This window comes from Psittacula echo (assembly GCF_963264785.1).
Source record: "Psittacula echo genome assembly, chromosome: 6".
Taxonomy (NCBI): Eukaryota; Metazoa; Chordata; class Aves; order Psittaciformes; family Psittacidae; genus Psittacula; species Psittacula echo.
This window is the reverse complement of record NC_137743.1, coordinates 41,874,467-41,900,600: the sequence shown is the minus strand read 5'-3', so window position 1 is coordinate 41,900,600 and position 26,134 is coordinate 41,874,467. Positions and strand designations below refer to the sequence as shown.

At 46.0% G+C, this 26,134-nt stretch overlaps 2 protein-coding genes across 6 annotated transcripts in view; one reads left to right on the top strand and one right to left on the bottom strand.

Moving 5' to 3' along the window:
• Positions 1-15,234, bottom strand: part of UPP2 (uridine phosphorylase 2) — a gene marked incomplete at both ends in the record, with an annotated part of 36,566 nt that extends 21,332 nt beyond the window's left edge. The window contains one exon of the mRNA XM_080621996.1: positions 15,134-15,234. Coding sequence (XP_080478122.1) covers positions 15,134-15,234 — 101 coding nt within the window. The remainder of the gene's footprint in view (positions 1-15,133) is intronic.
• Positions 15,235-15,261: 27 nt separating this feature from the next.
• Positions 15,262-26,134, top strand: part of ACVR1 (activin A receptor type 1) — a 65,220-nt gene continuing 54,347 nt past the window's right edge. For 2 of the 5 annotated variants that reach the window (XM_080620260.1, XM_080620259.1), the window contains exon 1: positions 15,480-15,891. In XM_080620260.1, the coding sequence (XP_080476386.1) occupies positions 15,743-15,891 (149 nt within the window). In that variant the 5' untranslated portion in view covers positions 15,480-15,742. Of the gene's footprint in view, positions 15,421-15,479; positions 15,892-24,446; positions 24,822-26,134 lie in introns of those variants that run through there. The other 3 variants (XM_080620263.1, XM_080620261.1, XM_080620262.1) reach the window with 3 other exon arrangements.

The window sequence follows — 26,134 nt, the reverse complement described above, 5'->3', positions numbered from 1 at the left end:
GGTTTTTTTTCTGCATGCCCAGAAGTACCAGTGACTATCAGATGGTTAAATTCTCCTATTCTAAGTGTAACCAAGACGGTGGGCAGGGGTGGCTCTGGTCCAGCCTGGACAGTCCCCAGGATGCAGGCCAGGGCACCTGTGGGCGGGAGGGTCTCCACTCTAATCATGGGCAACCATCCTACTGCTGAAGCTAAGCACAGAAGCATAGCATTATACACGCTGGGCGGCCAGCCTGCATCTCTCCAGTCCTGGCTAACTGGCATGTGGCGGGGCTGTGGCATAGCATCCAGTTACTGGGCTGCAGGATTAAATATAGCTATAGCAACGGTTGGTAATGATGGCTATAAAGGCCCCTGCATAACACTGCTGGGAGAGAACAAGCAGCACGGGACAGGGAATCCCCTCAGCCAGGAGGCCTTTCCCGTGAGCCCATCCAGTTAGCAGCTGCGGGAGAGATGAGGTTTGAATCTCCGTCTCCAAGGACAGCACAGGTAGGTTTTTGCAGTGATTTCTCTGGCAGGGACATGACAGAGTTCCATACCTTGGCACTGGGTGTGAGTTTATCATCAGAGGACCTGTGTGTTGGAGCACCTTGCTGACTTTGGCAGATGTTGGCTTTGCAGCACAGCTCCTAGAGGAAACTGAGCCATCAGATGGCTGGGCTGGAAGGAACCCAAGGAGGTTGCCTGGGCCAGCCCCATCCAAATCAAAGCTATTGTGTGAGGTCAGACCCCATCTGCAGTCTTGGACAAACTAAGCCATGTATGCATATTTCTATATTTAGATATTTCAGCAATTCAGTTTGTCATCATTCCAGCTGTTGTGCAAATATGCATGCTTGTTAAATATGCATAAGCCATCACAGAAACTCAGTACCTCCATAGGCTGTCATGTGCCAGAAAAAAAAAGAGGTTTAGATGTAGAAAGGGCACTCTTGTGACTTTCTTCATGCTATAGTAAAATCTACTTGCAGCACAAGAATTCTGTTTCCTATTGTTCAGGAACACAAACATTTACTTTACAGCAGTGTTTAGCACTGAGTGGTGTGATTTTTCTGATGATTTTGAAATGGGACATTTAAGAGTAGCTACATTTCATGAGACAGGAATTTAGATAAATTACCTCTCAGACCCACAACCAGCCCTCACTTACATAGGTTTAAATCTGAACCAATTCAGCTTGCAGTTCCCATGCAGTAACACCCTGCCCACGTTCATGAGATCTGAAATTAACCTTTCACAGCGTTGTGTGCTGAAACAATGAACCAAAGTAATGCCAGTCCTGTAAAGCCAGGGGTGTGATCGAGGGGTTGCACCGATTGCACTTACGGCAATGCTTGCCACCTGCCCGAGCCTGAACTCAGGCTCCCATTTGCAATCCCAGAAAACACAGGAGCAGACCCCCAATCCACAGGTAAGTTGTGAAAAAACAGAACCAAAGAGTCAGTGCAGTGGGACAGAACACACCTGTCTAACAGCATGACTGAAACGAGGCTTTTCTACTTGCAGTACCCCACACCAGCATGCAGCAGACTTTGCCATCAGAGTTAATGGTTAGCCTCCAAAACAACTGGCATCGATACATATTCAAGGCCAAGGTATTTCGGGTTGACCCATGGTAATGCAGGAGCTGGTGAAATCAAGCTGGCCTGGGTGAGGTGCAGTGAGTGTGTGCAGGCTGCAGCCAGCAGTGGCCGCTTTTAAATGGAAAAAGGCGCTCAATAGCACCCTGTTGGCTGGTACTGTTGGCAGTTTTCACACAGACCATTTTCCCATTGTAAAATGCCAATCTGTCAAAAGCAAATGCATTTCAGTGAAGAGTCCATTTTGATGAAATTCCACATCAGCAAAATACCTAATAAAAAAAATGATTCATTAATGTCATCCCAAGCTGACATTTTCAGAACATGATGTCTAGACTGCCATATAGGAACTTTATTACTTTGAAATATATTTCCTTTTATATTAGAAAAGGCCATTTTAAAAATGTTGTAATTGTAGCACAGTGCTTTGCTACATTAAAAAGCCTACCACTCCCCAGCCCAGCTCTGATTTTAGGAGAAGTACTGAACCTTTAACTTCCACTCAGTGCTGGGACAGAAATTAACCAGCCTTGCTGGCAAGAATGGCATTTTGTACCCCACAACAGGAGTAATGAGTCTAACAACACCTCTGCACTGCAGCACACTAAGGCTCTGTGCAGCAAGTTTGCAAGGTCAGAGGGGCTGTGCTTGCCTGAGGTTGTGGGTGCCTGGGGCTGTGCATGCTTTGGTTTTGGGTGCCTGGGGCTGTGCCCTGACTGCGATGCACCCTGGCCCAGAGCACTGTGTGCTTTCCCTCATGCTGCCCAGGGCGTCTCTGCTGATAGATGGGTCCAAGCAGGTGCTGAAATTGACTCCAGGATGCAATCCTGGTGGCCAGTCCCAGCCTTCAGTGAGGTGTTTGTTGCATTTCAAGAGGAGTCTAAAGAGTGAGAAGCATCTATCTATAAATGGAGCCTTCCTGGCAAAGCCACCTAATCCAGGATCCTTAGTTTCTTACAGAAAACATAACAGAGGTACTATTTTTGTAATTCCTTCACAACTCTCCTGTTCTATGAAGATTAGACAGATCCTGCAGAAAATTGACTCCCTGAGTTTATCAGCCCTGGGACCAGCTCTGGGATGGACCCAAGGATGACTGTGGGCACATTGGGCTGTTGGACTCAGGACATCCCACTGGCATAGGCACTGATCACCTTGCCCAGTGCAGCCCAGGCATCTCAGCCAGGACAAAATGGTGTTACCATTTTGCTACTTGGTCAAAGAGCCTATTTCTAGCTACACTGCCCTTCTAATACTTAACAATATTTTGCATTTTCTTTGTGTGGAAAGGTCAGGATCAGAAGCAAAAGCCTGCAGTGGAAGGCAAGCCTCTTCAGCATCCTGCATTTGAATGTGAAAGCATGTCATCAGCAGAGCTATAACTAGTCTGCACTGTGTATGAAGAAGTATTCTAAATACCTTAATTGTCATTTAAAATTATAGGCACAAAACATAAAGCTCCATCGGATGAAGTGCAGGGCAGACCTGCCAGGAGTATGTAAGCCTCTTTGCCCATTTGCAAGGGGACATGCCGTGTTTGAGGCTGGGCAGAGTCCCCTTGGGCTTCTGGGACCCTTCTTGTGCCTTGGGAGGCTCTTAGTGAGTACCTGCCTGTCCCAAAGCCTGGGCTCGTGTGAGCAGCTTTTGTCAGGCTCATGTGTTCTGCTCACTCCTCACTGCTGAATACTGGTGTTGATCACAGCAAAATTTACTTCTGTTTCTGATTGTCAGTGCCTAGGAAAAAAATGTTAGTTAATGAGTGAATTAATGTCGAATTACGCATCCTATTTGCTAGGAGTTAATTTTCAGAGCATATTTTCACATGCTTTTTAGCTTCTCCGGAGCGAGGCTAGAAGGGAAGGAGACAGGTGCCACCTTGTGTGGAAATGCTTCTCATGCAGTAGGCACACAGAATCTCTTTCCTTTTTTTTTTTTATTGGCCACATCTTTGACAAGCTCTTCACTTACAACTGAAATGCAGCCAGCTCTTTATTAGACCATGACAGCTGTTTAAAAATGCACAGTGGCACAGAACCACTTTCACTGGCTGTTGTTTGATGGACTAGACCCATTCATTTCTTCTCAAAGCTTGCAGCGTTGCATACTTAGTTAAAGTGAGCCAAAAACCAAATGACAAGAGATGGGAGATCAGGACATCCACAGGGTTAACCAAAGTGGTCATGTTTTTCATCAATTTCTGCCGTAAGTAACATCAGCCCCGTGATGTGCAGTGCTTTCTGCACTGACTAGCTGTAGGTGTCTCGGCAGAGTCATTTTCTGTGAAGAGTGCCCTGTTCAGATCTGCAGCAATGAGCCCGATCTGCCCCGTGGCAGGTAATCCCCACGCTGTGCGCTGCACTGTGGAAGGGGAGGCTGCTCTTGGTATTGTGCACTTTGGCCAGGCCAGCTGGCTGACTGCACCACTCATGGAGAACACATATGTTTGCATGTGTCTGGGGTCTCCGGGCACATGGGGACATACAGTGCCGTCCATCGGAGGCGCTCTGGGGTATCGTGTTGCTCTGCAGCCAGCAATGGCTCAGCCAGGCTATGCATCAGGCACACTTATTGCTGCTGTCAAAGACAGCAGCATCTGACTGAAGGCAGGATAATAAACAATAAAAGCAAATCAGTGGATGTGCTGAAGAGGGTCATCAGAACAAATGTCCTGTAGCCAATCTGCTAAAAGCCACCTGAGGAAACTTAAGGTAAAAGTGAGGAAAACAGAGCCATTCAGTTGATTCTTGAGCTGGAGCAGGAGCAGGCTGTCCTTCCTGACATGGTGCAGCTGATAATGAAGCAAACTGATGGGACAAATCATTAAGGGATAGAAGTGGACAGTGTTGGCACTTCTGCCTTCCACAGCATTGCTGGGAGGGAAGAGCAGCCAGAGGGAGGATGATGGGTCCCTCTCACCAACCTGTGCATCCAGGCTTTGGCAGAGCTGAAAATGGAGCACTGTGCACCATCTTCTCTCCCTGCTGTTCATCTGTTGTGGTTATTAATTACTTGTCCTACCATTGCCATTTGACTTACTTGAATGGCCTTGGGGCACCTCTGTGCTACAGTGCCTTTGCACTGAAACAGGCACTGCGGCTCTGAAAGCCTCACCTTGTTTGTGCTGCAGACACTGTACAAACTCCTTCTGTAAAATCAAATCCAGTTTCCAGTGTAATTATTTATGTGCAAGCCAGCAGACCTGGCAGGCCAGGCAGGCGTGCTGATGAAATGTCAGTCCTCACACAAGCTGGCCGTGCATCTCTGTATGTGCAACAAACCCACTAACAAATATTTACATTCCTGCACTCACCTCCAGCTCTAGCAGTAATTATTTTATCAAGGTGGTAAAAATAGCAACCTTTAAGACAGCACCAGCAGTTGACCAGAGCTGTGTATCCCAGGCCTCTATGAAAAATTAAGGGACCTGCTCCTGCACAGGAAGCGTCCACTGCCAAGGAGATGTGGGGCTGCTGGCGTGGGGACGCTGCTGTGCAAGGTTAGACCCCAAGCAGCTTTTCCAGGCACCATACTGCCTGTCCCCTGCAGCTCAGCATATCCCTACACTGCACACAGAATCCTTGTCCCTCATCCTGACCCCCACCATCGACCTGATCAGCCCCACCAGCCTTGGTGGCAACACCCGTGCAGAGCAATCACTTTGCAAACTGCAGGCATTTGGGCTAGACCCCGACTGAGCACCGGGGGACAACATGGGCAGCTCAGGTGTGGGCTGCAGGCTGGGCTTGGAGGGCTTCTGTGAACCTGGGGGTTGCAGTTGTATTTGCCCACAAAATACCAGCTCAGGGTGTTGACCACTACAAAGGAGCATTACTCAGTTTTACCTTTACTACCTAAGATGCAGTGCAGCAAAAGGCTCTTAAATGTAAATGTTTCAGAACTAATTTCAGTAGCTTTATGGATTTTTTTGAGAAAATATGCTCATTTTCTTCTGCCTTCATTAGAATAGATTTTTTAATTAAATGGCACTAAAGCTAAATAAGCAGCCCCCATTCAGAAGAGCAGTTCGCTTTCGCTACCTTTCCCCTGGATTGTGTTACTAGTCCCAGTCACGGTCACTTGGTACTCCAGGACTTGTCATCCCAGTGCAGCCAAGCAAAATCACAGCTTATGCTTTCTTCCTGCTGTGTTTCCAGTTTTTGTACCTGTGTACTGGGCCTGAGAAGGCCACAGGTGACATAGGCAGGGAGCAAAACTTGATGTAGTGTGGTGCTGCTGGTGCACCGGACCTGCATGTGGACATCTGCCGGGATCTGCAGTGAAAACCCGGTGAAAATCCCGAGCAGTACAGAGGAGCCCTGCCCTGCAGCTGGTCTGTAAACACGCCTTTAGGTCAGTTTCATTGGTTTGGGCAGTAACTCGTGCTTTTAAATGCCAGCACTGTTAAGTTTGAATCTTTGTAGAGTGGTGGCTCTAGTGTCTTTTTCATGGAGGAAACAAGTCAAAGAACGCAAAAGTAAGGCAGATTGGTGAAAGCTGCTCATCAGTCACTTTGTTCTCCTGGCAAAGGAGTTGCATGCTGGCTGTGCCCCTGAGTTTAAGGCACTCCTCACTGCTGCCCTCTTGCCTGGTCAGTCCTATGCCTGGTATGACTCTGCTGGCTCATTTCTCATCCCAGGTAATGAGACAACATCAATTTACTAAGTATGCCAGGGCAGACAGCCTACCAATTGATCCATAGAGGAGCCTGATTTCAGCCTCACAACTTCAGGACAAGTTATGTATGAGCTGTTAACTCCTCTAATTCCCAAATATCCAACTACACAGGATTATAATGGGGTAGGAGACTTGGGTGTGCATGAAATGTATTTTCTGTGTAGTTGTACTTTGTTTTCATATATCTATCTCTCACTTTCCTAAATTATGAAAGCCCTTCCTTTATTTGGTCAGCAGTTGTGATTCTATTGTTCACATGAGTCTAGGATTATCAGCAAATCTATAAAGTTTTCTTACTGCTTTGCAAAAATAAGCCTAAACCAAATAAATCGTGTTAAGGCCAGTAGAGTAAAGCATCGTTTTTACAGCTATGACCTGGCTTTATTTCTTACTTCATGTTTGCACTCCTGTCTGCGGAAAGCAGCTGCCGTGGGGAGGGGATGTTATACAACTGTCTGTAACTGCTTCCCCTTCCCTACACCTAGCTCACCCAAGCACTCTTTGGAGCTGAGCTATGGCAGTGGCACTTCGCTATGAACCACAGTATATTTCAGCTGTGTTTTACCATGCATGTGACAACTGTGCTCTGCAGAAAGGACCCTGCAGATTAGCATCCAGCTGGGTTGCTTTGAGCTCATCCAAGAGAGAAGGACATTAGTCAGGCTGTAGCTTCATCCATGCCAGTCACAGAAGAAATGAAGAAATCTGGGACCTTGCAAAGTGCTTTATTTAAAATATAATGGTATCTCACAGCACACACTGCCCTTAACTGTGTTAGGCTGTTACCCTCTGATATATTGCTGGGTTATTTCTGTCACATCCAATATTAACAGACATTCTCCCTCTTTTCCCTTTCCAGCTGTTCAGACGCATCACAGCGAGCAGACTTGGGTTCCTTGTCCTGAGTCAGACGATGAATTACACATCTTCCCTTCACCAGCTACCTAATCAGCTGTTGGAGAGGAAAATAAAAATGATGCCTGGCTTTATGAGAACTGATTTATGAGAACTACCTTCATGCTGAGGCTGCCACACGTTTTACTTCAGAGGAGCTGCTAAGGACCTATCATCTGCTGCTCTGATCTCATGCCCTGTGCTTTGGAGGCATTTGAATCACTTTTTCTGCTTGGCAGATGTTGTAAAAAGGTGGGCCAAGCCCTCACATCCAATACGTCCTCTCACTTCTAGGTCTAAATTTGGCTACTGCAGTCCCCTCCTCTTTCCTGTATCTACTACTTAAATAGAAGAGCACGTGCAAAGAGCTGCTCTGGAATACTCAGTGTGGTTTTCCAGCACAGAGCCTGGCCGTGACTTCCAAGTAGAAGGCTGAAGAAACCTGTCACAGAGTGGGTCTTTTAGGGATGGTGCAGGTGACTGGGACCTTTGAGGGATTCCTAAGCCCATGGTGAGGTGGGAAGTCCTGAAAAAGATATGTGGGAGGAAAGGACGCTAGTGGCCAAGACAGTGAGGGCTCACCCAGGGCTTCGGACTGCAAAGAGACAGATCTGGAGACTGGCTCAAAAATCTGGAGCCTTAAAAATGTGGTGTTTTTTTCCCCTGTATTGCCAGACTGAGCCTTTGGGGTTTACATTTCCAGCTCTTTGCTGTGACTGTAAGAAATAGAAGCCTCTTGTCTTATTCTTCGCAACCCCTGAGGTGCCCTGAGTACCCGTGGCTTTCAGATGACCCCAAACTACTGCCAGAATGGACTGGTGAGCGATGGCCGGGTGCCACCACTGTTGCTCACCCACTGCAGAGCAGCAGTGCTGAGCAGCACCTGTGCATGAGGGAGGAACACCTGCACTTGCAGCGCTCGGTGCAGACTAATCTAGACCAGCTTCCAAAGCTCAGAGGTTATCGCAACAAAATGTAAAACGGGAGCAGGAACAAGAGACTCTTTGGTAAAGGTCTGGTGTTGCTTTAGGCTTTTTCAAAAGCCAGGAGCATCTTTATTAGGGAATTGTGGAACCAAGGCATTGCTTTCTGCTTGTCTCAGTGCCTTTGCACAGCTCCCCTCCTGCGCTGCACTGGTGCTGAGGAGGCAGGAGTGTCCAGCTGGGCAGCCTGGCACTGTGGACTCCACAGAGGGGCAAGGAGGGGGCAAGGGGAGGGAGGCAAACCAGGCTGTGCTTGCTTTCTGCCTTTCCTTTCCAGGCAGTTTTTGCAGACTGGCCACCAGGGCTTAGTCTTCAGCCACTTTAAACCACTTTATTTAATTTACTGCCTTTGATTGAAGTCATGGCAGGCTGATGACCATAGCTTGTCCTTCTGTTTCCTTCTCTGCCTCATTGCATGGACCCGCTTGACAGAGCCTTGGGTGGCATGGTTTAGTGTGAGGTGTTCCTGCCCATGGCAGGGGGTTTGGAACTAGATGATCTTAAGGTCCTTTCCAACCCTAACTATTCTATGATTCTATGATTCTGTGACAAACCCTACATTGCTCTTTGTGTGCCAGCACTTTCTGGGTGCAGTTCATGGAGTCAGTGCCCTGGTGGGAGACAGAGGTGATGTGGCCATCACTGCTCTGCACTTGCTGCCACCTCTTGCCCAGCCAGCATGTGGTGGTGCCTGCAACTTGATGCCCACTGGTAGTGGATGGGAGAAGCCCCATGAGGGTATGCTGAGAGGCAGCCATCACTGCCATACTGCTGCTGCAGGGCCCCACAGTCACTCACAGTCACGCGTTACCCTGGGGGAGCACTGGTGGGCTTTTCCCCTCCTTCCTGGTGCCGAGAGTGTGCCCAGGGCTCTAGTGCCCTCCTGGGGTATGCTAGTGGCTGTGGTGCTCAGCTGTCACCCCAAGCAGCTCCTGCTCACCCGCTGCCGCGCAGCCAGGGACGATATCTGTTTGCTGGCATGGACCCGAAGTGAGCTCAGGGAAGGGTTTGGGGAGCCTTCAGCTGGGCCTGGCAACGGGACATTAATAACATGTGTTACAAGCCCTGGAACTTAAATATTTTGCTGCTATAAATGTTAGCAATGAGAGATCTTGTTACATTTAAATGCCAGATGACGGAAGCAGAGGCCAAAAAAAGCACCCTTCCCAGCCAAGCAGGAAGAGAAGGGTGTGAGTGTGCCAGCGTGGCCGTCAGGCACAGGGCCGGTACTGGGTGCGCTGGGGAAGCCCACACCAGGCAGGAGTGGGCAGGGGGGACAACCTGGCCATGGTGCCTGGGGCTGTGGGGAGGAAGGGGCTGGTGCCTTGCTCAGCAAAACCCTGAGAGCATGTCACCACACAGGGCACCAAGCAGAGGTGTGCCAAGTGCCTGTGGAGCCAGTGACCGCAGGGAAGAGCTTGCCCATATTAAGGTCTTGGCCTTTGAAATGATAAAGAGCTTGTTATTTTCCACTCCTGTGCTCAGCCATGTGTCCCGTGACTCTGTTGCGAGAGTTCTCATGGGCTGAAACTTGGCACACGAGGTCTCCCACCCAGCTGGGGAGCAATTTTAGTCATTTATTTTTCAACATAATTTCAATAAATTCCAGTTGGCTATTCCTAAATAACACCCAGAGCAGAAAGAAGTTGCACAGCCCTGTGAAGCAAATCTTTGCAATTAGAGAACTTGAACACTTTTTGGTGGGTGTTTTGGTAAAAACAAAATGTTGCATGTGATCGGTTTGGAAAGCAGAGGACTAATTACAAGCGCTATTTCAAAAAATGGAATGAAAATGAGTTATGCTGCTAACGCTCAGATGCAAGAACACGGTTTGCTTAATTTAATAATACTGTGTAATTTGTGTAGAACTGAATTAGCAGCAATTATATGTTATTGTTAATTACTTGGAGTGGGGTTCTCCTCTCTGTGCTTGCACCTGGCTCCCTGATGCCACGCAAGTCCATGGGATTTACAACATAAAGGTGTGCAGGTGATGTAAGGACTTGAACAAGGAGAAATAAAGAAGGTGCTCAGGGTCAGGCCCTCTTCAGAGCATGCATGTCCTCTGTCCTGTCCTCACGCTAATTAAATCTCCTCAGAGGAATTAATGGGAGTTTTGCACGCAAGCACTGGGACTGTCAGGACAGGCCTCGCCGGCTGGCTTCAGCAGCTCAAGCGTGGCTGCTTTTGTGACTCATGCGCCTGACTCACGGACGCCTGATGAAATACATGTACTCTCAGTCAAATTTATCACAGCTAAATATTAAAGCAAGCTCTTTAATTTCAAACCCAAGTACTTCCCGGGGTTTTCTCAGCAGCTGCACTCAGAACGGTGATGTGCACTTGGGAAAGGGCAGTGATGCAACTGTCGCTACCTTGCAATTGAAAGACTTGCTTATTTGCATGTACATATATATATATTTAGAAATTTCCCCAAGGCAAAAGGAAACAATTCATGACAAGCAACAGCTTGGAAGGTTATCTGGGTTATTATTTCTGTACTGCAGCTCACCTCCATAAAGGCAAAAATTCTTTATGTACTGATTTTAATAATGCTAAAAGAGTTTAAATCCTTAGCAATGCTTCAAGTAATTATTAGTTAGGCTTTTTCATGTACAGCCTCATTTCAGGTACTTTAACAAAAATATCTGTTACTGTGTATTTTTGAAGGAATAATAGTGTTGGCTTGTGGGTTTTTTTATGGCTGAAGAGGCCTCATTGTTTAGCTTTGTGCTGACCCTGAGCCATCCCACCATGCTTCTGCTGGCAGCGGTGCCCGACCAGGCAGCCTGGACCTGGGCAGGTCTCTCCAGCCCTGCCTGCTCTCTCCTGTGGTGGGAGGGGAATAGTGCTCACCACTGCATGGCATTGCAACTATGCTGCTTGCTGCACGATGAAGCCTCCCATGCCTTGCCCATCGGGTTGTGTGGAGCTGCACTGGCACAGGAATATTCCCATAAACCTTCTTGAGGTAGATTTGCTTTGAGAGTGCCGAGTAATCTGTCTAATGGCTGCTTGTGCCAAGTGGGGCTCCGTTCCTCAGGATGGCAGATTTCCCGTTCAATTGAAAAGACCCAGGAGTCTGAAAGGAGATCATTTTACTAAATGAGGTGACTGGTCTGGGGTCCAACAACTCCTTAGCACTCCAAAAATTTCCTCTATGTCATCTTTAAACTGTGTGAGCTGTTTCTATGCTCACAAAGCATTGTGAAGTGGTCTTACTTGAAAATTCAGCTGCTCCAGAGAGGCAGAATTTATGAAGTACAAAAGGGTTTCGTGTTACCATGGTAATAATTTCAAAACAGAGGAGCCTGCTTTTGCTATACTTGCAGTCTGGTTGGGAGAGTTTTCTGTGTGGAAGGATGACAGGGTGAACCTGCTCTACAGCAAAAGGTGTGCTCTGCTTGCAATTGTTTTCTGGGGCCCACATACTTCTAAAGAGCAGGATATTTGCATTAACATTAATAAGTTTATTCTAATGTCTGTGCATGACAATTTATGTGCATAGTACTCCTTTCACATGGACATGCCATTATCACACCTTGATTAATACAAACACTGTACACTCGTGTGCAAACATCCTGCTCTTTAGACGTATGTGGGCCTCAGAAAACAATTGCAAGCAGAGCACACCTGGGATCCTCCCCAAGTTACCAGCCAGCAGAAGAACCAGCGGTCCTGGTTTTGAGACACCCCTGACAGCCATTAAACAAAACACATTGTCACAATACTCACCTTAGACTTCAGCCCTGGTTTTTTTCCCCAGATAGCATCATTATAGATAAAATTCTACTTACAGCTGGAATTTCCTATCAACAATTACAATACTGGTAGAAAAGATAATTGCAGAAAACCTGCACCTTTTGGAAAGCAAATTTATTTGTAAGGATGCTTATAATGATGAATAAGAAGTGGTATTCAAAAGGACAGAAAACAGTCATGTTTACAGATTATCCTGAGATTACTTCACTAACTAATTCTCCCCATTTTCACTATTAATTGAAAATCAGCTGCATGCAAACTGTATGTGATCCACGCTGTGGGCAGGAACTGCTGAGTCCTAATTCCAGTTTCCAGCCTTGGTTCCTTCTGCGATTTCGAACGAGCACTTAGCAACAGCTGTCCCTTAGCAAGCCATGCGTGGGTTACTCAGAAAATGAGTTTCCAAAACCCATGTTGTTCTACCAAAAGTAAAGTGGAAACTTTTTCATGCAAAGTGTTTCTAAACCGTGCAGTTTCTCATGTTGCCTGGAAATCCTGCAACCTGTCATTAGTTAGAGATGGCTTTTAATCCAACAATGTCACTCTTTGTTACGAGCTCTATTAACCACAAGGACTACTATTTTCAAATGTGCTTTAGGCTGCCAGTAAGCAGCTAGATGTTCAGAAGTGTTGGCTGTCAGCACCACCTGTAGAGCCTCAAGAGAAGCTTGGCATTTCTGGAAATTTAGTTGTTTACTTAGATTCTGTAAAGTCTTATTTAGATACCCAACCTTTAGTCTTCTCTTTTGGAAAATGGTCCTTGTTAAAAGCTGTGTTTTCTCCTGAGGAACACCTACACACGAGCTACTTGAATGTCACATTCAGTTATTTAGCAGTACGCTGTGGAAAATTACTGGCCTTGTACTGTTGAGCCAAATGTAGACCTATCTATATTTTTAAGGGAATTAGTATTCTTTTCTCTGTTTAAAACATTCCTATTACTCATAATGAGTCAAATCCTGGCCCCATTTGGAGAGTGGTGCATAAATGGGCTGTACACACAAAGAAGCTTCTGAGGGAGCACTTCACAAACCCTCTGTGCGCTTGGCTTTTCCCAAGGGAATCAGCATTCACTTCCCACCCCACACCACCACTGTGATCACCACCCGTATTGCCCCAGCCTGACTCATGCTACATCTCCATGTCTTCTGTTTTCACTCCCCTTAGCCCCTTACCTCTTGTCTCAGAGCAGTTCACGTCACTGCTTGGAAAGTGCCGTATGTGTTGAGAAAAAGAACAAAATAAGGCATATAGGAGAAGCGGCACAGGGTGCATCATGCCTCCCCTCTGGCCTGAAATCTTTCCGTGCCACCCTCTACAGCTGCAGGCAGCAGTTCAGCCAGCCTCGGGGTCTTGTTACCATCATAAGAACATGGTTTGACAGTGTCCCTTTGTAGACCTTTGGTGTCTGCCTTCCCTGCATCAGGAAGGAGACCTCTGTGGGTCACCTGCTGGTATGTGCTGCAGGCTGTTAAAGCCTGATGTGCTCCATGTTCACCAGCAGCAGAGCTGTGCCTGGCAGTGTTGCCTGGGAAAACGAACATGGTCTAGCTCAGCTTCAAGCACCGAATGATGTTCCCAGGCAGGTTAGAGCACAGCATGGGGCAATGATGGCAGCCCCATGCTGATCACAGAGGGACATGTAATTCCTGATAAAGTCGGAAGTCTTTGGGAACAAGTTAATGTTTCAAACAGGGTATGACAAACAAGGCCTGACAGAATGGTTTCACACAGCTTGAGCTGCTGGTGTCATGGGACTCGCCTTCCTCATTGCCATTGAGCACTCTGCCACTGTGTCACTGTCTGGAGGATACATGAAGCATCACAGGGAAGCCCTGTATCATGGGACTGGAGTCAGGAAGGTATGCGAGCATCACAACGTCAATATTATTTGGGAATTTCTGATGTAGTCTGTTTAGAGTTGCTCAGGCTTGTATAAAATGTAGGTTTTAATGCCCTTAATCCATCATATGATAATTTAAAGGCTCTGCTGATAGTAAATAGATGCAACTATTCTGGAAATCTGCTTTGTTATTCCTCTTAGAGAGAAACCTGTGCTTTTTCAAGAACTTGCATTGACATTTACTTTGTGCAACTGGCAGGGACTGGGAGAATGGAAAAACCTACTGTAGGAGAAGGTCAGGTTTGAGACTATCTAAGAAACCTGAAGATGTGTAAGTCCATGGGATCTGATGAGATGCATCCATGGATCCAGATGAAAGTGGCAGATGAAGTGGCCAAGCCATTTTACATCCTATTTGAGAGGTCGTGGCAGTCCAGTGTAGGTCCCGCTGACTGGAAAAGGTCAAAAGTAACCCCCATTTTTAAAAAGGGAAACGACAGGGAACTACGGGCCCGTCAGTCTCACCTCAGTGTCCAGCAAGGTCATGGAGCAGATTATGTTGTGGCCAACATGCTGGAGGGAAGGGTTGCTGTCTGGAGGGACCTGAGCAGACTGGGGAGAGAGGCTTGTGCAAACCTGGTGAAGTTCAGCAAGGCCAAGTGCAAGGCCCTGCACCTGGGTTGGGGCAATCCCAAGCACAAATAGAGGCTGGGCAGAGACTGGATTGAGAGGAGCCCTAAGGAGAAGAACTGGGGGTGTTGGTTGATGAGAAGCTCAACATGACTTGGCAATGAGCGTGCTTGCAGCCCAGAAACCAAACGTGTCCTGAGCTGCACCAAAAAGAATGTGACCAGCAGGTCGGGGGGGGGGGGGGGGGGCGGGAGGAGGAGGGAGGGGATTCTCCCCCTCTACTCCAAGCTTGTTAGACCCCACCTGTAGTGCTGCATCCAGCTCTGGGCCCCTCAACATGAGAAGGACATGGAGCTGTTGGAGTGAGTCCAGAGGAGGCCACAGAGATGCTCTAAGGGCTGGAGCACCTCTTCTATGGAGACAGGCTGAGAGAGCTGGGCTTGATCAGCCTAGAGAAGAGAAGGGTCTAGGAGACCTTCGAGCAGCTTCCAGTGCCTAAAGGAGCTAACAAGAAAGCTGGAGAGGGGCTTTTTACAAGGACCTGTAGGAATAAAGAAGAATGGCTTTAAACAGAAGGGAAATTTAGATCAAATATTAGGAAGAAGCTTTCCCCTGTGAGGCACTGGCACAGATTGCCCAGAGCAGCCCTGGCTGCCCCATCCCGCCCAGGGGGTATCCGGTAGCGGCGCTCCCCGCTGTCACTGCGCTGTTACCGGGCGGGTCACAGGGGCCGGTCCGGCGCCGCTGTCCACATCCACAGCTCACCATCGGGCCGGCCGGGCCCCGCACGCGCCGCCAGGGGGCGCGATGAGGCTGGCGGGCGGAAGTGACGTATCTGACCGAGAGTGACGGTCGCCGGCGGCCATTAGTGGGGCGGGGCGCTTCGCCACAACTCCCGCCGCCGCCCCGCCCGTCGCGCCGTCCCCTTTGTCAGCGCTCCGCCGCCGCTCGGCGCTGCCGCGGGCATGCGGGCGGGCCGCGGGCAGCGACAGCGCCGGGCCTAAGAGCGGCGGCCCCGCTGCCAATGGCCAGCCCGCCGCGGCGGTGAGGAGGTGAGTGCAGTCGCCCGCTCGGCCGGGCCGGGGGCTGAGCGGCGCGGAGCTACGGGAGGAGCCGCCTTGGACAGCGGGGAGCCGCGGCGGGGATTGCCCGGCCGCTGCGGGCTGGTGTGAGGGGCTGTGCCGGTGCCCGCCGCGCAGGCCCTGCCCGTGCTCCGCCGGCCCAGAGGCTGTTGCCGTCGCGGCCCCTGCCCAAGGTGGGGGGAAAGGAGGAGGGAACGTCGTAGAATCCGGGAGGGAAAATTCCAGTGGGCTGGCCTTCTGGCGCTGGGAGATTCACCGAGCAAGCGGCTTTCCTCACGGGATGGAAAGCTGAATGCGCCGCAACCACCGGCGCTGGCTCCCACCCTGCCGTGCAGCGCACCGAGCTGTGTCTGAGCCCGGGGGCAGGCACGAAGGATTCCGATTCCCTGCGGCTGCTGCAAAGCACACGTATGGTGGTGACCAGAATTGCTTGGTTCCCTGGTAAACAGGCTGCGGCGAGGGGCGGCGACTCGGGTCTCTTTTTTTCCTTTAATTTTAGCAGCATAGACGAGTATAAATTGGAGATGCAGGGTTGTGCTGCAACCGAACGAGCTCTTTGAGCATGATTGTGCTAGTGTTACTAATGTAAGTATGCTGCAGGTCCGTGGATTGATAGGAAGAAGAAAGTTACAGGCCAAAGTCCCTTGTGCATGTCAGTCTGTTCCAGGCACTTCTTTCCTGGCCAAATGGGATGATGTTCTGCACCATGAGTCAGTAGGGGTCTGAACCAGCCTGCCGGTTCGCAGTTATGCAGCTCTGAATTTTGGGAGGAAACAAAGGGGAGAGTAGGCCTGGTGCCTGAATTCCTGTCAAGACTTTTGCTGGTGATGGAAGACGAGTTGCTCCAAGCAGGCAAACGTGCTTTCAGCCCACTCAGATCCGTGTGTTAACCTCAGGGCTTTTAAAACTAGATGCTGGTCTGTGAAATCTGAGGCATGACTATAGTAGTGGAAGCTGTCTGGGCAGTCTTTCCAACTCTGTTAGTCTTTAAAAATGTGTTAACTTGTTTCCAGCAGTACTTTTACAGTACCCTGGAGTTGAACCACTTTATTTTCTGCAAACTGAGAGAGAGATTGTGTTTGTTACTGGTGGCATCATCAGGTGGAAACTTTCAGATTCCTGGAGTGAGCTGAAGAACTGGCACTTAACTTAGGAGTGATGTATGGAGCTTTTGGAAGAGACAGGTTCTTTTCCCAGTTTTACATGATTGTGGTATGCATTGAAATGCATCTGTTGTGGATCTCGGCCTTTCATTTAAGAAAACTCCTATGGTTGTAGCAGTTTGCTGTGGGCAATGACAGGTCTATTTTTAAATCTTCAGTTTTCTTGTTTCCTGTAATAGGATCTTTACTATGATCCTTATACTGCATCTTCAGAGGAACAGTAGTGACCTGGAATGCAGCGGGCGCTTTGTAAATATTCTCCAAGTTTGGTCCTTGAAGGTCTAGTGCTGTTTGAAGAGTACTGGCTTGCCTTGAAATTGAAATTAGCAAAAGCTGATACCGTGAATGTGGTAAGCTCTCAAGTGCACGTCTGGGTCCTTTGATGACTGCAACTTTTTTTTTTGAGGAGGTGTTACAGATCTGTTTTAGGGGAACAAAAAGTTCCTGTATACACTGTGCTTTCCCTGGGAAGTGCTAAGTGTGTGTGATGTCTTGAGAGGTTTACCTTCCATCTCACTTTTTTGTTTGCTGGGATAAGGCCTGCATTCCTCTGCTTGGTTTAAGGAGGGTGGGGGGTGCTACTCCTTGACTAATGGCATGGGACTTGGGAGTAGTTATTGATTGGAAATCTCTGCTTATTTGTCTGCTCATGATGTAAAAACAGGTGTGTTTCCTTTTATCTGCTCCTCTTTCCATCTCAGGACAAACTTTAAGGTCTGTTGCTGTGACTTGGATCACTCCCCAACCATTTCAGTTTATAAATAATCAGTGTTGTGGTTCTGAATTGTAGTTAGGCCAAAAAAGTATAGGAGGTGAGGCTGTTAGTTAAATGGAACAGCCTGGGGGAAGAAAACTGTGTTACGTATTTAGGTTTGGGTTTGTTTTTTTTTTTTTTTTTTAGTTTTAAGTCTTATAACATGTTTCAAAGTTGCAAGCTGAGAAAGGGAAATCCTACTGATGGGGATTGGTGATGTTTCCAGAGATGTTGTTGACAGTCTCTATGCAAGTTCCATTGCACAGTAACTGTTGCTAACTCATTTTCTCATCAGTTGTTTTTATATGTACATTAGGAAGCTGGAAATATTTTGGTCATGTAGCTGTTGATGTTGTTAATTTGTGTTTGTGCTCTCTGTAGAGAGTACTGTGGCTCCAGTAGTTAAAGTATTTGTGAAGACCTGAGTGGTGCATGCAGAAGTTCAGCCTCACACTCGGTGGACTTAAGTCATAAAGTAACTTCGGACATATTATGTTCTTGGAGCTTGCAATGTAACACGCTTTGGGACGTGAGAAGTGTTTCTGTGCCTTAGCAGTTGAATATTTGATATTCTGATGATTGTTTACAATCTTCTATATTAGCATGTATTAAGTTGGTTGCATTCTTCTGCTGAGGTGACCTGTGAAAGCTTACCTCTTAACACCATTTTGGAAGATTCTTCTGCAGGAGAGTGTGAATGTGTTGAGGAGCTGAGTTGAAAGGAGAGGTCTAAATATAGCCATTTCCTGCAGAACTTGCCTGTTTTTGAGGCTAGCTCTCCAGAATAAATTCATGTCTCCCCGAGCCAACAGAGGGGGGCTTCTGTTCCTGTTTTACCCATTGCAGATGATGTTGTAGTTGCCCACAGCCTGACTGTGGTCGGTAAATCCCAGTGCAGGTGGAAGGGAAACCAGAAGGCTTGGTGGCCAGGGCTGGGGCAAGGCATGTGGCAACATAACTTGAGGTGGTATTGTTTGCCTGCCTTCAAACTGTGTCCAGCAGGGCAGGAATGGAGACTTGCATCATCTTGCCAAAACTGCCAGACACAGCAGCAGCAGAAGCATAAAATAGCTTGTTTGGAGGGATGGAAATGAGCCTGAGAGAGGGATAAAAGTCGTTTGGAGAAACACCATCTCTCTCTTTGAAGCCCTGCTCTGTCCTTGTTTTGCTCTTTCACAAGCTGCATGCTTCTTAGGAATGGAGAAAGCAGTGGGCTCTTGAGCAATGAAGAAGCTCTTGGGGTAGGAAGAGAACAAAGGCGGGGGAAAGAACACCAGTGGGGTGTTATGGGTGGGTTGTGTTTGGTTTTTTGTTGTTTTTCTCATTTTTTTTGGACAGCTGGTACTCTGAAGTCATGCTTATATTTAATGAAAGCCTGATGCTAAAATAGGATCTAGGGACAGCCGTTGTAAAATAATTAGGCATCCTTTTAGCCCCCTCATCCCTGCAAAAAGAAAAACCAACTCTGCTTGTGTTCACTTGCTTTCTTGGGTATTTGAACTCTCAAATGGGCATCTCTATCTGCTCTTCTATCTTTCATGTCTTCGACTGTGTATAAAACAGACTAAAAACTTAGCCCACTCACCCAGGCATCTGTATAGAGCTATAGAAGATTACAGTGGTGGTGTTGAATGCAGTTGGTTTCTGAGTGATAATTGCTCTCTCCCAGACTCTGTGTATAAGAATTCGTGCAGATTGGTTAGGTGGATTGCAGGCTGGCCTTGATGAGGGCATGCTTGTGTGTTAGGGGATAGGTTATTTGCTTTGAGACTTGAGGGTAGTCAAGACAGACAGTTTAAAAGCCTGTTAGTTACAAAGGTATCCAACACTGTCTAAGAAGGCACCTTTTAAGTTCTGCTCTAGACAAGTTCAGCAACTACATGTTAAGGACATAAGTAATTTGCATCTTTTACGTATCTGTATGTATCTGTAAAGTAAGGAACGATGGTATTTCTTAGCAGTGATGTGAATTCAGCTTTCCAAAAGTTTACAAATATTTTGGTAGTATGAATTTAGAAAATGCTGTTGACTGTGAAATTTATGGAGTTCCCTGGAAATGCTTTCAAGAAATACCTTTTTTCGGTCAAAACACAGTTTTAGGTTAATGCTTTCAAAAGTAAAATTTTAGTCTAATGGTATTAAATAGTTGTAATGAAATAATTTTCTGTGTTATATTGGACCAGGAGCATGCACGTGACCCAGTTTCAGCTGATAGGAAATCCTTGTCTTAAAACGTGTTCTTTTGCAATTATATGTATACAGCTCAGAGTTCACAGGTTCCTATTTTAAGGTGATTTGCACTTGTAAGTCTTGTTAGTATTTGGTACATGCTCTCAAAATTTTACTCTTGTAACAAGATCTACAGTGAACTACCTGGTGATAAAGTAGCATTGAGTCTAGCCTTTGACAGTAATTCTGTGGGATGCCAACTGTTTTCTCTAAGGAACATGAGAAGTGTGCTGATATTCCTAGTGAAATAAGTACTTTACTATGGTTTTCATGTGAAACGAAGTAGTGATGCGTTTTAGAAATTTGATGGTGTTCTTTGCTAGCAGTTCAGATGCTGACTTTTCCCTGAAAGGCCAGAACTGACCTTATGATTCATCTGCTGGTAAGTAGTCAACATCAGGTGCTGCATCACAGTCTGCCAGTTGTTATATGATCCCCGTCTTTAAACAGGGTTCTTTTGATCTGCTCTTTCATTTCATGCTGAATTCATCCTGGTTGTTGGTGCTCCACCTTGTTTGCTGAACCAGTGCTAACCATGAATACTGCTCTGTGGCATAGTGGCTATGCCTGGCAGGCCAGGCAGTGCAGTTGGATACCAGGGCCTATTGGACCAAGGAGTCTGCCCGGTTCTCGTTTGAACATGTTTTGCATTCTCTGTGTCTGCAAATTCGTGTGCCACCAGGTCTTAAACTCCTCTAAAGATCCCAAGATCAGTGTCCCTCATCTCAAGTGATTGTGCTCTGTTCTGTTTGAGTACAAAGGCAGCATAAGTCTCTAGGCAATTGGAATAACTCCTTTTTCATTCAGATCCAGTTTCTTCGTGCTCAGGACCTGCTGTATTACATGGGGTTGGCTCAGTCTAGTTCTACAAAGCTTTGTAAGGTGGTGTAGGTGCAACATGTCTAAATTAACTGATTTGCTGAGGATGGAGGTATTTCAAAGAGTATGGTGTACAGGTCTTAAAGTCACAGTTGAGATGTGAGTAAATGAGAAATGATGATTTTACATTTTTTTCTTATGATGCAAGAAATAGGGAATGTTGTGTGTTGTTGATAGCCGTTTTGAAATTAGGAAAAAAAAGTTTTTCTGTGGTGCCTATTCAAGTTACAGAATAATGGTAGTGGGGCATTCACATGATTTATTTTTTTTATAAGGAATTGGATATGTTTGTAGGTCTGTGGATGGATCATTAAATACAGTAGTCCAGATGCAGTTTAGGCTTGGGAATTTGTCTCTGACTGGGAAGCATGGGGTCAGGGGCCAGAGGAAGGTGAAAGTATAACCGTTGCATGCTGTGTTCTTATGCTTCTTCCTAAGCATCTTCTACTTGCCTCTGGAGTCAGCAGGCTACTGTTGAGTTAGGTGTATGTTTTGTTGTTCTGTTTCTCCTGTTGACCTGAAAAGGCAGCTAAATGGTTGCTCGTCCCTAGAAGCCATTTTTGTCAGTGCATCCCCCACTTTTGAAATGCTCTTGGCAGTGTCAGGCCACATTAACTGTTTGCTACCTGTAGTGCTTCTGAAAAGATGCATGTGGAAGTGTCTGTAGCCTGTTGTAAATTAACTCAAGTCTGATTTAGGAAAAGGAAGACTACTGCTTGTTTAGGAAAAAGCTTATTAAAACAGAAGAACTCATTCTTGGTGATTGTCTGAGGCAGAGTTTGGACTCCTCATTTGCCTTGTCTGGAATGAACAAAGATGGAGGTAGGAGGTAGTAGAGGGGAATGCCAACAGCTATTTTCTGGGCCTTTTTACAGGAGAGGAGATGCTGGTAGAACTCTTAACCTTCTATCCTATGTACTTGGAGTATTCCTTCTCTGCATGCCGAAGACACAGATCTTCCTTAGTTGAATGAAAACTGATAGGAGAACCTCTTCCTTGTGTTGCAGAGCAGTTGTAAAGAGTTGTGCTCACTGGAGATCAGGCATTTCTTGTGCTGACTACCAGCCTTACCTCTCTGCTAATAAGTTGCAGAGAGAGGCCAGCAAACACCTCTTCTAATTGCAGGTCTGGTTCTTGTCTGGCAAATATCCTGTAACAGTAGGAGCAGGTTGGCAACTTTTTGACAGCTGCCTTTGGCTGAGTGGGTAGCTTGGAGGTTAGAAGTGGCTTCCTTTTGAAGTCCTGCAAGCCTGCTGATCTCTGCTTTCATAAGTTGGTGTGCCTCAGCAGGCCCCTTCAACCTTCCTCTCTGAATGGCCTGGGGTTTCTGGCTGAGCAGTTTTAGGCGGTTGGTGTTGTGGTTGTGCAAGCCATTTTGCTGGCTTATGCCAGGGAAGTAAGTAGTCGTGCTTGTCCCTCTTCCTATGCTGTTCTTTCTCCTGTGCTGGCATCTCTATGGCCATATGGTGAACTGGATAAGGCATTAATTTAATTAAAACTTAGTCTGTCTTTGCCAGGTTAGTTGTAATGTAAATTAATTACAGGTTTGTTTTTCATGCTGTTGCTAAGGAGGGTAGTAGTGGCTGGGCAGACATGGTGGACTCTATGTGCTACCTTGTCTTTGTGAATACCATTGCCTTACTTGGTGTGTTGTGGGTGTGTTGACTCTTTCTGGCTGTGACTAAGGCTGTTTGCAGAGTGCCTTGGACTTGTTTGTTGGTACCAGAGCTGACCTAGTGTGGTCCACTCCCCTGGAAGAGTTCCTGTGGGTTTCTTTGCTGCCTGTGTGCTCTTTGGCCCTGGTTGTTTTTTGGAAGCTCTGCATGCCATGGCTTTCATGCTGTGGCCCCAAGGCCCTCCTGTCCTTCCTTTTTGTAAGGATTGTGACTAGCATGGTAGCCAGCCTGTCCCCTGTGAGATGCCATGGACAATGTTGGATCTGCCTGCGTTACTCATCCCCATACGGGTGGATAATTTCCTACAATGGCAGCTAGTATTGAATTGGAGATAGAAGAGATGAGAGCTAAATCTCCCTAGGAACAAATGTAAAATTAAACAGAATGCGTGTTTGTATTAGTCAGCCTAAAACAGACTGTGCTATTTAGGGCTCTCCACTGCAATAAACTTGTCTCTTGTGTTTGTGTGGGAGGACTGCAACAATTAACTCATCTTAAGGCTGAATCTTAAAAGAAAAAATAAAATGAAAAGGTAATAGTTTGGTTTAAGAGAATAAATTAGTTGTACCGTGTTATGTTAGAGAAAAACTTGCAGGTTGTTTATTATTGTTAAAAATCATGTCTATGTTGCATGTTGAAACTCTTCTTGACTTCATAAGGAGCAATATTTTTTTGGTTGTTTCTTTCATCCATTAAATTACACTTTATACTGCTGCTTGAGTGTAACTGCCTGTTGAAGCTACAGGTCTGTGTAGCAGCTGTTTAAAACATGGATTTTGATTGCATGGGCTGGGCAAATCCCAGGCTGTAGGATGATTTGGCAATGCATTTTATGTGGCAGTCAATCTTGTAGTATTATAATGTGTGTGACTTCTTATTTTTTATTGTCAGAGTAAAAAGACATGACTTGTAGTGCACTAGTCTGAGTCTTAAATTACTAATTCATATCTACTTAGGAGTGGAATTAAAATAAGTTGTGCATTTTAAAAAAGCCATCTATTTTAGATGTACTTGTAGCTCTTGGAAAAAAAAGTGCTGATGCTTGTGAATTAGAAAAAAAAACCCAAAACCAAACAAAAAACCACAGCCAAAACCAAAACAACAACCCAGCAAAAACCAACCCCAAAATCAGAAACACAAAACCAAGCTGGATGTGTTCGTGCTTCTTGGGGATTGTGATTAAAATAGGAAAATATATAGCTGGAGAACTTAAGCTAGAATTCTTGAATTCTTTTCTAGACATTCATTCTTTCTCACTGGGCATTGAGCTAAGCAGTTTTTATTCCACTTGACCTGTATTTTTTGTTTGAATTGTAAAACCTGTATACATCCTGAGTCTAAATGAAATGTTGATGATGATAAAAAGATGCTTGCATGGCAGTTTTCACTCTGCCTGCTTTTCATCTCAAGGGTAATAAGGTATAAATGTAGTGTGGGACTGTCTCTGCTTATCTTGATTCAGGGGCTGTCTTCACTAAGGGTCTTCTTTTGATGTAGTTCTTTCTCTCAGGCAGAACCCTTTGCTGCAATTTAGAAGCTTTTTCTGTCCAGACTAGCTAACTGAACACAGGTCTGTGTAAGAACAGAGGTACGTGTTCACTTTGTGGTTATGAGGAAGGTTAAATCATTTGAGTATTGGCTATCCTCCAACATCTTTGCATAATTTGAACCCTTGTCTGTCCAGAAAGAAACATGCAAGTTATTTCAAGTCACTGGGAGAAAAGAAAAAGCTGCACCTAAAAGGCTGCGAAGAAACTTGGGATATGTTGCCCCTACCTGCAAATTCCTGCATCATGTGCATGCAGCACTGGTAAAAGTGCAGCTTGGAGTATGACTGGTGGCTTCCCGTTTTTCATGTGTGTCATAACTTGGTCTCTCCTCCATGTCGGTTCTCATGGATCCTGCCCCTTGGCTTTTGTTGTCAGGACTGTGCACTACTTAAAAATTCTTGAACAACTCCTTGGCTTTGCTTTGTTTATCTCTTAACTTCACATTAGTTGATTGTCAATTAGGCCTTTACAAACGTGCCAGCAATGCCACGTAGACACTTTCTGTGCGTGTGTTTGTGGACCCAGCATGTTTGCATGTCTTTAGTTGAGAATAACCTTAATGAGTAACATGTTCCAGCTTGCCTAAACAATAGGGTTTTTTTCTGTCTTTGTGTAGGCATTTTACACATTTCTAAGACTTGTGTCCGTGCCTCTGAAGCAAACTTGTGCATAATTGTTCTGCAAAACCTGTTCCAAAATCTGAAGCTATTTAGAGCCTTCCATACACCTTCTTTATGATGCAAATAATATTCTGAAGAATCAGTGTGCTGATATGACTGTTCCTAAATTATAAAATCCCAAGTGCCATTAAAATATTGATCCAAAGAAATATGGTATTTCCATGCCTTGTGCAAAAGTGGCATTTTTTTTATTTTTATTTTTTTAATGGCTGGAAAAGTCTTTGACTTCATCTCTTTAGCTGGGATTTGGTCCTGGATGTCGGTTAGACATTCAAATAAAACATTTATTGGGCTCTAATGTACAACAGCGTCCAGGATTTTGAGGAACCTTTATCTTGTTTCTCCATTAGGAAGGCCAAGATGACATGCAGCTATGAGCCAGAAGGCCAAGATCAGTTTTAGAAGCTGTCGGTTTTCTTCCTCAGTTACTGGAGTCTCTGGTGAGAAATCGGTGTTTCTGAGTCTGCAATGCTGTTTTAGGCTTTCTTTAACAAAGGGCCTGCTAGGAGTGAAACTTGCTTTATTCCCAGTCTGGAGATTTGTAAGACTTTGACATGTAGACCAATTACAGTTATGTTGGTTTAGTTCTCAAAATGGATGCTCTTTATTGTAAAAGAGGCCCTACTGCATGCAAGCAAGAGTACTGAAGGCCCTGAAATGTTAGCATTTGGATGGTTTTGGCTTAGCTTTAAAATAAATACTGGATATAGAGCTCTGGGGAGTGGACTAAAGCAAATGGAAAAGATGAATTAACTTGAAGTTGTTCTGCAAGGCTCAGTTAATAGAGCCACAGCACATCAGCAGATGAAGAAAAAAGAAAAGGATTTTGAGAGCTTGTTTATATTTTGAGGCTATTCAGAAGTAAAGTAGATGCATTTCAGAGGCTACTGTTCGTCTGCACAGAGTTCCCTTGTCATTCTTACTCTGTGGTACCAGTCCTTATATGGCTGAAGTGAGTTTCCTGCTAGCACCTGTACTATTCCCACAAGGAATAGCAGGAGGCATTCCTGCCCATTTCCTGATGTAGGGAAACTTTTAACTCCCATCTTTTGAGACACTGCAGTGTTTGGCTCATGGTACTTGACGGTTCTTTTTGGATCTGGTTGAAGATATCAACAGGTTCCCTCCTTGAAGAGGGAGATTAAAGTTTTTCATGGCTGTGATGGAAAATCTGGAAAGAGAGTTAAGTGTGCTTCTACAGACATACGTGTACCACAAGATGATGAAAAGCAAAGCAAATTGACAAACCCCACTTCTTCTAGGGAGGGAAGGAGCCTGCTCATATCTTTCAACTGCCTTCTGGTAGAAATGCTTCAGTTTGATAGTTCAGGGTGAGTGGAAAGGGCTCTCTTGCTGCTGCCTGGTTGAGAATAGCATGTGCTCCTTTCTCTAAGGAGTACTTTGTGCTCCTTTCTCTAAGGAGTACTTTGTGCTCCTTTTGCTCCTGAAAGATTCATAACAGGATGGACTTGTTTGTAGGATTGTGTGATTATGGGACTTCACAGCATTTGGGGAAATTAGAGGACTTTGTGGAGAAACTGGGAGAGCAAAGGAGTTTCCTTCTACATATAGGCAAAGAGGATGACAAAGGATTTGTCATCCTTTGCCTGTGGAAGTGAGACTGGAACCAGCCTGGAACTTGGGAAACCAGTGTGATCTGCTTTGTGTAGGGGCTTCAGTTTGGAATGCAAAGGCCTGTGAACTGAAAGTGGTCTTGACATCACAAGTTCTACAGGGGGGAGAACCCCTGTGC